The 10,790-nt window shown below is 38.6% G+C and overlaps 1 protein-coding gene across 1 annotated transcript in view; it reads left to right on the forward strand.

Annotated features, from left to right (window-relative positions):
- The window catches only part of LOC139697947 (uncharacterized), a 63,941-nt gene extending 59,717 nt beyond the window's left edge, over positions 1 to 4,224 (forward strand). The window contains exons 8-9 of the mRNA XM_071596805.1: positions 2,470 to 2,664; positions 3,494 to 4,224. Of these exons, the coding sequence (XP_071452906.1) occupies positions 2,470 to 2,664; positions 3,494 to 3,711 (413 nt within the window). The 3' untranslated portion in view covers positions 3,712 to 4,224. The remainder of the gene's footprint in view (positions 1 to 2,469; positions 2,665 to 3,493) is intronic.
- The last annotated feature ends 6,566 nt before the right edge of the window (positions 4,225 to 10,790 follow it).

A 10,790-nucleotide genomic window follows, 5' to 3' on the forward strand; every position in this document is an offset into this window, starting at 1 on the left:
GGATTACGAGGTGTTCGACAGAGTAAAATGGGCTGAATTAATGAGTGTATTAGAGAAGATAGGAATAGACCATGTACATATCTAAGACTGCTCAGGTGCGGGTAGAAAATTGTGAGTCAGGATGGGTACTGCTAGGTACGCGAGTAAAACAGGGTTCCTCTTCATCGCCCATGTTTTTCAACGGACCCGTGTAAGAAATGGTGACATACAGGGTTCGTCCGGAAAATAAGTGTACTGACTCCTGGGCTGGGCGCGCCGCTCCAGGCGCGCCCAGCACCGCTCTGACGGGCTGCGATTGGAGGGGGGTATGTTGGCAAGCGACGCTGAAAAAGGCAGTCGGCTCTGAGCTGTGGTGTAGTGAGGAGCTCTGTTAACGCGAACCTCCACGCTCGACCCACGTCACGGAACGCGATGCCGAAGTTTTTGGAGCAGCGTTATTCCATCAAATTTGCGGTAAAGCTTGGGAAATCGTCTACCGAAACTGTCGGTATGATTAACCAGGCTTACGGGGAGTCAGCCATGTCCAGAAACATGATCTTTCGGTGGCACAAGATGTTCGTGGAGGGCAGAGAAGAGGTCGACGACGAGTCTTCGAGAGGTTCCCGATGACGCCTTCGCGGGAGCGTTCCAGGAATGGGAACGCCGCTGGAACAAGTGTATCGACTCACAAGGGTCCTATTTTGAGGAATATTAGCTTAAGATATGTAAAAGTGTAATAAATTTTTTTTCCTGAGCTCAGTACACTTATTTTCCGGACGAACCCTGTAGAAATGGGAGGGCATGGAGGGAGGATGAAAGTTAGCGGAGACCCGGTGTCGGTTAGATAAGCAGCTGATTGAGCTTTAGTCAATGTAGTCAGGGCTAATGCAGCTGTCAAGAGTATTTGTTCAGTGTTATGTTAGGTGCGCTTGGAAGAGTAGCCTAGCGTAGGTATTGCATCCATCAAACCCCCACCTTCACAGTAGATTACTCAATATTTTAAATACATTTTTGGGGTAAAAAATAGGCGTTCAAGCTTCTTCACAAGTAGAGTAGAATACGAAAATAAATTGGCTATAAGAGTACTGCAGTGGATCTACCAATTAGTTAATGCTCCCCCAAGCGCGAAGCTCGACGGCGTGTGGATTTCCAACATTTGGAGTCCAATTCCTCTCTTCGTCCAAAGGGAGTCTACCCAAAAAGGCACACTTTTTGAATTTTCAGTTAGAATTGTCGAAGGAATCACCGAAGGGAAAGGGATTTTAACTCGAAGTTCGCTTGAAAGTAGTGTAATGCTCAATCCACTAGGCTCTCCGCTTTAAATAGCCTCATCAGGGCTGATCTATCCCGGCCCGAACACAACAGGTTGTTGCTGGATCATGGGCAAAACAAGGGCACTTCACGATTGCGATCTCGGAGGGGAAAAACGCGCAGCTGACTTCATATGGACTCGGACCCGGGATCCTGCAACTTTTGGTCACATTGCATTGTTTAAAAGCAATTTGGTGTAAATTTTGGAAGAGCCTGCTTTTCGGACCTGAGCAGAGCATTTCAAATTCCTTGGTATGGGGGTCGGCAGAACTTTTGCCGAGGAACCGGGGGGTGGTGGGGTTCGCTAAATGGTCGTCAGATTGGGATTTATGAACAAATCTGCCTTTCAACCCAATTTTATTAGCGGATTGTTACATACATGTGGCTGGCGCCTTCCATGTCACACTTGGAAATTCATTTAGAGAATGAGTAATCAGTGGAAGATTTGGTCCTTGTATGTCACTTTTTAAGTGCGTTTTTAATTGCCACATACTTTAGATATTCGTCTACTACCACTATTCATGAGATTTTCTAGTTTTAGACATGCTTTGATCGAATGAAATACAAATCGGACGGTGAGGGGAAGAGTATGAGTTTTTCCAAATTTTGTGATCTCTTTTGCGAGGGAGACACATTAGAAGCGAATGATACTGCCAACTGTAAAATTCCCTACGTCATGTTTTTGTCTGCGATGAAGGCAGAAGTGCCGTTGAAACATCTCGGAGGATGAGTATCGCATAAGACTCGAATTTCACGAGTGAAGGATCTGAAAGTGGTTTAGAAAATTTAAAGATATGTGAACAAGCGTGCTTGATAAAGAGGTCAAGTTCGGCGATCTTTGGTCACTGATGGTCAGTGCCCGGAGTGTTGACAAAGAAATCGCGGAAGAAATCATTTCGGAATTTTCGTAAGATTTTTATTTCGGTTCCTTCGTATATTTTTCCTCCTTAAATTTTTTCCACCTTGTTTGCGATCTAAAGCAAACCCGCTATTAAAATGTGAATGGTCATCGTTTAAGTGGATGTGGATGATACTTTCTGAAGGTGAAACCAGTCGGAGGATTTCAAGTAAAAAACTCAATAGAAATGGATTATTTTATTGTATGGATAAGTATATGAAGAAGTCCATTAAAATTTTTTGAATGGTTCCCTAAGACAAGACTCCCACTTTCTTCTGCAGTGCTGTCCCGTGCTGAATGGTACGACAAACTGACGATGGCGGCGATCTTGTTCGGCGTCGGCAGCGGGGCAACGGCGGACACATCGGCCTCTCTGCTAAGGGTGGCCAGCGTTGGCAGTACAAACGTAGACGGGTCGAGAGGTCTCATGTGCACTCTCACAGCTTTCCTCATTCTCGGATGCACTGCGCTCCTTGGTGAGCTTTTGGAGTGCATCTTTTGAAATGATAACCCGCTCCAATGAGTGTGTTGCCACAGAAAGTATTACTTGATCCATACCAAATGCTTTGAACTTAAATAAGTGATTCCAGTCCTTTCAATAATTTTTTTTTCAAAAGGCCATTTATGGAACCAAAATTGTTTTAGTATTGAATTATCACCTCCTTTTGCTAGTTATTCGAATGGAAAGGTATATAATGTACAAATAAACATTCGTGTGGTATTTTGGGATATTTCTAAATGCATGATATCTAGGGATTATGCTAGCTGTTAAATGTGCTTTTAGCGCCGCTAAAAACAATACATAGCTCTCCCCCATCCTCTCATTTGATGAGCCATTGAATTTGAAAAAAAATATAACATGCACCTGTAAAATCTCGTTTATCTCACTTGTTAATTGTTTATATCCTGACGTCGTTGAAGTGCATACACGCAAACGTCGTATTAGTATGTTTTGTTCTCTCTTGTAAAAGACATTGTTAACCTCAATATCCTAATGCTTTGTGACCAGAACGTTGTGAGACGTTAGGCCATTGAATAGACTAAGTTGTCGAAGTCACTCAGTAGAAATTATGCCATCCATCTCTTCATTCCCTTTTCTATAATACCAATTCTCCTCTGCACCGTTTTGCCTGTTTCAAAGTTTCCTTGCCACCTTAGCTTCTTTACGATCTAACACTTTACTTAGCCATCTTCATCCGAGCCCAACTTGATTTTCTTCCAGCCTATTTTAGCACTTGCACCACAAATAAACATCAATATATACAATACATCAGCAGTGTAATTAATGTTGGAATTCCCTTCCAGATGCCTACACTGGAGCCAGTCCAGGTGGATACGTGGCCGGAAGCCAGTTACCATCACTGCCGGCGGTTGCGTCGTTAAGCATCTGTTTTTCAATTCTCGCCATCATTCAGTTTCTGGCGGGAATTACTTGGTTGATACAGCCCGTTTTATCGCGCTTCTACAGACGCCAGAGACACTTCACAAGCTGGACCCCAGGAATGATCATTCAAACAGCCTGAGCCTCGAAAGCGTATTGTGATAATTTGTTGTGACACGTTGCCCATCCGTGTTTCGGATAACATTTTGACATGTTCTGTAAATACGGTTGGTGAAAGGTTGCAGCAAAAATGCTTGTGATATCTGCCTGGAATTGTTTGTTATTTAATTGCTCGGTGGAACAAAAAGTAGATAATAGTGATGAAGGGTAGGAAGAGGAGGAACAAAGGACGTCACTGAAAGGACGTCGTGGAAATTTATTTAAAAGAAGTGGACCCTAGTGATGCAGCCTAACTATTACGTGGATTTAATGCGATTTTATGAATTTAAAAAATCCAATGATAACTCCTCAAGCGCTGAGCTAAGCGACTTTTATGCAACATTCCGTGCCTTTTAAATAAGCTATTTAAATTTTCTAGTGCAACGCGCACAAAACATGTCATATTACCTGTATTTTGCCAAGATTCATCAAAGAATTGACTTCGTTCAAATAGTAGTATAGTGAGGTGTGTATGAAAAGAGATTAAAAAATTTCAAGCCGAAGTTTTTTTCCTTACTTCGCGTTTCCAGGTGCAACTCATCTTTTCGTGGCAGTGAAAGAGATTTACTATCACCAGTTAAAAAGAATTATACTTTTGTAATTCCTCATGGAAATTCTGCAAGATGTTCTACAAGAGTTCAACTTAACTAGTTATTAATCAAATATAGCTGTAGAATTATTCTACGCCACACAAAAAAAACCAAATTTATTAGTATTAGGTTCGATCTTAGAAAAACTAGCTAATTTTTCGCTTGGTGAAACTGTCGCTGGTTGCTTTTCTCTCATGTATATTCATTAAAATAGATATTATGTTAAACCAAAAACGTAAGTTTTCATGTATATACAGTAATTAGTGACATTCTATTGCAAAATATTTTAAAATTTTGGCAATGCATTTTAATTATTATTGAAACACGGTGAAGTGAAAAAAATGTGCCCGACAAATAGGAACTATTAAGAGAGCTCAATAAGATCAATATCATTTTCCACGTTATTATTATGCTTGAGTGAATAATTGGGTAAATGAGTATCTATAATACATAAATATTTTCTCAGTTTATCTCATAATATTTACAAATTTAGGGAAAACTATTATATAAAAGTGTTATTTAAGGAAAAGAAGTTCACTCCATCACTGATAACCCATTTCATTTAACTGTGACTGTAGAACACAATATTTTTTCTATTTGAGAATTTACATTTTTAACTTTTCCATCGTAAAATTTTAACTTTTTTGCTCTCCTTCCTTTCACAAAAGCTGAACCAAATATTTACTCTACCCTTGAGGAGCTTTATATGTTACACTGATACAGTCAACACAAATTTATTTCGAATTGCTTATCCGAAATTTAAATAAATTTGACTTGCACCTTCAAGTTATCAACACATTTCGACATCTAGTAAACTTCGACTCAGTTTCATTAACCAACGTATTGGAATGGATACTCTTATAGCTAAATGAAATGGAGTGAAGGATCACATTTGTTTTGGTGAGTTGAATGAACTAGATACTTTAATTATACCTATCAACATTTCGTTTTTATTTGGCCACGAACCTCGAACTTAAGTTGACCTTTACTACCATCAGAATTTTGGCACTAGTCATAAGTTATAGGTAGCATGTGCATTATTAAACGAGCCTACACTAATCATAAAAGTATTCACTTCAGTTTACTATCAGTGATGACTAATGGTTAATGTTAACAATTCGTGGTTAAGTTCGTGACCCCCACTTTATCTGTTTCGTCCTTTGTCAGCTGTTATGGACGTGACCGCAGAAAAGGGCGGCGAATATCCCAGCCATATCCACTTATCTAATCAGTAAGTATTCTTTTCAACTTTCACCCGTATTCTGAATTCGCTTCGATGTTAAGACACCCTACCCTTTGGCATTTGTTTCTTCAAGTGATCATCATTCAAAATTCTTGAAGTAATACCTCGGTTCTATTAAATCCGTGATTTTTCTGTTTTGTTAGCTCAAATGGATAGAATTGTAGTTTTTGGATCCACTGGTAACTAATTTCAGGTCAATTTCCAATCACTCCGAATGAGACGAGTTAGTCAAATATCCTCTTGACGCTGTTAATGGTCATGGCGGAGGACCTAACGTCTTCATTGACCTTAATTTAGCGTAACATAGAGTACTTACGACATTAATCAGTTACTATTGTAACATTTTCTCCTTTGGTTCAGAGAGGGGAAGGCAATTCGCATGCAGATGTCTGCATGTCAAGCCCTTTATTATATTTGCCATGATGTACGTAGGTCGTTCAATAAGTCCTTAGGAAAAAAAGAAAAAATATTATGGTAGATTTTCTTTTTATTCCAACACAATCTCATTTTAGCTTGATACACGTTTCCCAGCATTTCCTCAACTTTATCCAACTCGTTTCTTTAATCGACTTTGTAAATGAAACCAGGTGATGGTCATGGCTGAATCTTTAACTGTAGTCTAGTGAGAGATGTGGCTCACTAGAGCGAACTTCTTCCGATATAATGAGCACCATCTCTTGGATTTTCTAAGAGGTTATTGACGATCCTCGTTCGAGTCAGAAATTCCTGTTCTCTTTCGGCCACCTTGGAGACACTAGGTTTTGTGAGTTCAGTCCAATTTAACAATCTTATTCTTCGTCGCCGTCTCTCACTGTTGGGTGGGTCACTTGGCTGAACTGGTTGGAATAGTCGGTTCATACGATGGCGGGTGCAGTCCGCCTGACTACTGTAGGCAGCGTTCTTTGCAGGGTAACCATCGGCGGTCAGGCAAAGAAAAAGGCCATCCCACCCTGAATGCGTCATTTCACGCGGGGGTAATTTGTACGTGGGGCGAGCAAATCTCATCCGCTCACTCTCCACGCCTCCAAACCTACCATGCCGTGAGGTGACAGCTGTTGCATAATTCAGGAAAATAAATAATATGGTTGGAAAACTCAAGGAAACGTTTTGGTTGAATTGAATACATTAATCACATTATTATCAATAATGTTTATAAAACTTGTATACAATTTTCAAACATTTTTATCTTTTCATCAAATATTTATGGTAAACGTTCAGAAAATTTAACGAAATGACAAGACTCAAAAAAGAAAAGGATAAAACGGAAATTAAATATTGAACATTACAATCTAGTGACAAAATGTGATCAATAAATTGGTAATAAAGAGTTTCTCAAGACAATGCAACCTGATATGTCTGTACACTGCATATGCCTTCATACCATACTGTTTGTGGGATGTGGGAAACGTATGCTCGGCCATCGATTTAATTCATTCAGAGGGTGTTCAGGAGAGTGAACATTGGCCATGGTTATTATTAAGCCTCGATTTCGTTTGTGGAATACGCACTGGCGGATATGTGCCAAAACTAACAGCAGGAGTGTCTTCAACCCTTCTCAGGCTGCACTTGCTATGTTCATTGAAATGACTGATAACATTGTATACATTTAATAAGTGTTAGCTTTGCATCCTTTCATTACTTTTAAATTCCAGCGTAATGTCTCGAATGATCGAAGGAATTTCAACTAACTTTTATCGATCGGGCATTGAAAATTTTTTATTTTGGTTTACCAGGAAAATTACCTATAAAAATTAATTAAATGCGGTGGTATGGGTTCTTGGAAGAGTGGAGAAAATACGAAAGCTAGGGCGAGAAAGGAGTGAGTTTTGAAATAATGTGGATTGAGTGCTCCAGCAAGAGACAATCATGAAATAAGTGTACTTCACTGGTTTGGTTATGCTAATAGAACGGATGAGAGTCGAATCGCCATGCAGATACATAGTACGATATTCGTATATCTATATAATCGTATATACATATACGATTCTCGTATATCTAAGAGAAGTGAAAATGAAATGAGAGGAAGGGGCGGACCGAGAAGTCAAGGGTGATTGTGGTCGAGGCAACCTAAAAGACAAGGTTCCAAAGTCTCCAGAACAGAAGTGCATGTATGGAGAAATGTGCGAATGCTATGGAGGCGAAAGGAGTATGCGTGGACAGGCCAGTAGGGAATAAGTTAGTGAAGAGGAGTAACATTTCCTTCCTTAAAACACGCATTTCTTGACAGTGCCCGAAAGAGAAGTTTTGGAGGGTATGAATGCACGTTCAAAATATAATGAACTTTTACTCTTATGTTCTTGGTGTCCTGCGTTGACGGGGTCAGAATCGTAATATATTTATACGCATTTAATTTGTCATCTCAGAGGTCATTTCGCGGACGGGACCGGCTTGAACTAAGGCATGCAAGGGTTGTTTGATAGAGTGGCGTAAGGGAGCGGACTTTCCCAGAAAGCATTCTTCGAAGGATTTTCTGTAAAGATTGTTTGAAGTATGTTCTAAAGTCTGAAGACGTTTGTTCCAGAATTCAGTTAATATTCGTTAATTGCGGTTTTAGAAAGTTTCCTTAGTCCAAAACTGAACTGCGGGGCACTCTAGGTTGTCATTGTCTCTAATTTTCACAAATATTTAAGTGGAATAGGGCGTCAAATATATTGCAAAGGCTTTATACAACGCTTGCGGTGCCTTAAATGCGCGTAAAACTCGTAGAGAAGGCAGTCATTTCTGCGGAGAGGTAAAATCAAAATGCCATTTTTATGAGACACTTCATTCGTTTTATTATTGATTAGAAAAATAAATTTTACATGAAAAATAAGTATCACAGGTCATAGAGAATTTGTTGCATACAAAGTATGTGTATGTGCATGGTTGTGTATCAACTCCCAAGCTTCTTTGTGTGATAAACAAAGTTTAAATCATCAGCCTGTAGCTATGAGCAAATGCTAGACATTACTGTCACTGATATTTATGTACAAAAAGGAAACGGTCCGTATAATTGGGACATCCACAATTGTGACAAGCTGCTGACATTCGATTTCTATTTTTTTAATACGCCAGATTGCCAACTCGTAGTCATGCATCACTCCTTCTCACGCAATGTTGATTGAAGGTATACCCTCTTAATACCTTACATGCATATGTATTTGAAAATTCATTGTCTTTCCTAACTGCATTTTAACTTAACTCTAAAGTTATAGGTTGATTATGTCACGTGGTATTTGTTTGATTTTAAAACAGTTCTGCGGAAAATGTTATTAATAGTTACTTAATTTATTTCTACTCAAAAAACCGCAATAATGATGTCCCAGCGATAAATTACGGAAGCAATCAGCGGTGAGTAAGTATACTCGCTTATCTGCGCCAAAATATTTCAAAATCTTTCGTATAAATTTTGAGGAACAAAAAGTGAAATTTGATTTGTCTGTAGCAATAGACGAAGTTGACGTTTCGTAATAATTTGAGTAAATTACCAGTTTTTTAGCAATTTTGCCCTTAATTCCAAAATAATATAATCGCTGTCGATATAAGCTCATTATCACTTTCTTAAGAATTTCATTATACTATTTCAAAGAGGTTATTTAAAGAATTTAAAATCAATAAAATTATAATGCCCTAATTACGAGGGGCCCTCGTATAAGTGAAAGACGTCATTAAAATTTTATGGTAATAATTTATACCTCATATAAATTAAGTAAAATTGAGACATTATTATTTTTGTGCCAAAGAGATTTTATCATAGCTTGCACGACTTCTCTACAAATGAAAAGTTTCTAGGTAAACGTGTTAAATCGAGTTTCATGATTTTTTTTCAATTTAAAGCATCACCGATCCTCTTCGCTAACATCTTAGAACCTTAAATTGATATTTTACTCGATATGAATTTGCCAAACGAGGAGACTGCTTATTTCCTTGTCGAGCTTTCGCAGGGAGGGAGATAAAGGCAAGCAGGAGGATTACGTAATCTTTTATTTATTTAGTTTTTTCTCTATTTTAGTCGATTATGATCCAAATTGACAAGGAAAACATTGCGCAAACCTTGGAGCACTCAGGACTCTATTGAGTAAATACCGAACATTGCTGATTTACGCGCAACCAATTACATAAAACGTTTTTATCATGCTCTTATCAATCGAATTGGTCTCCAGAGCAGGCTAAGAATCAGCTTTATAACTCCATAGAACCAGCTTTATCTCCATAGAAACGGAAAACACCACTCGGTAAAAAAGCAAACGTTACGTTGCCTCTTCATTTATGAACTTTAGCACTAAAATAAACTCTAAATAGTAAGGTCTTTGACAAAATGTATTGCCACTGACTTCTCCACAATATTCTCTCGTAATCCCAGCCTTTAACTTTAGGATTACATTTGAGAATGAAGAGTTCTCGACGCAAACGATTTCTCATTCACTCCTGACGGGAAGAGCAATTTTAGTCACGTTTCAACTTGGGGTGTTGTCAGACGTGGATCTCATCCGAAAAAAGCTAAATCGTTCTCCGACGCATAAGAAATATCAAGGAGTTTATAGGAGAGTCGACTGGGAGCGAGCGAGCTTGATATTCACATAAAGGGTGGCGTAACGTATTGATCGGAGGACGTTGATGTGGAAGATAGCCGTTTTAATCATATCTCATTCAGAAGCTGAGATAACAACGGGTGTGGAGCTGTATGCTGAGGTGCGAAAACTTCGGGTTTCATTGTGAACATGGTCTCTCATAAATGACTGACATCACAGTAGATGATCGACTCAGAAACTACATACACTGCAAAAAGTAATGCTCCTAATTTCCGATAGACAGGTATTTCTAAAATGCAATTCATTAAGGCAAAATTAAGCGAGGATAATAAAATAGACAGGCGGTCCATTTTATTTCATTTAACCACGATTAAATGAAACGTCGTCCGAAATTTCATTCATCAAATTTTAAAACTAAAATAAACTCTAAATAGTGAGGTCTTTGGCAAAAAATATTGTTAAGAAAGCTCTTCGACAAGAACTAATAAAGCAAATTTCTACCAATTTCTTTTTAAACTTTCACCTTCTTCCTTATGAACGAATGTATTTCGATGGTTATTATTAGGCATCACATTAAGATGTAATTTCCCACTCGTTATACATACATGTCATGAATTAGAAGTAATATACTCTTAGGTGCGTTAAAAGGACTTTTAAACAAATGTTGTGTGCATATCTCTGCATATTAATAAGGGGCACTTTTATGGAATTAGTCCAC

This window comes from Hetaerina americana, unplaced genomic scaffold, assembly GCF_022747635.1.
Source record: "Hetaerina americana unplaced genomic scaffold, ioHetAmer1.1.p SCAF_8, whole genome shotgun sequence".
In the NCBI taxonomy this organism is placed as follows: domain Eukaryota; kingdom Metazoa; phylum Arthropoda; class Insecta; order Odonata; family Calopterygidae; genus Hetaerina; species Hetaerina americana.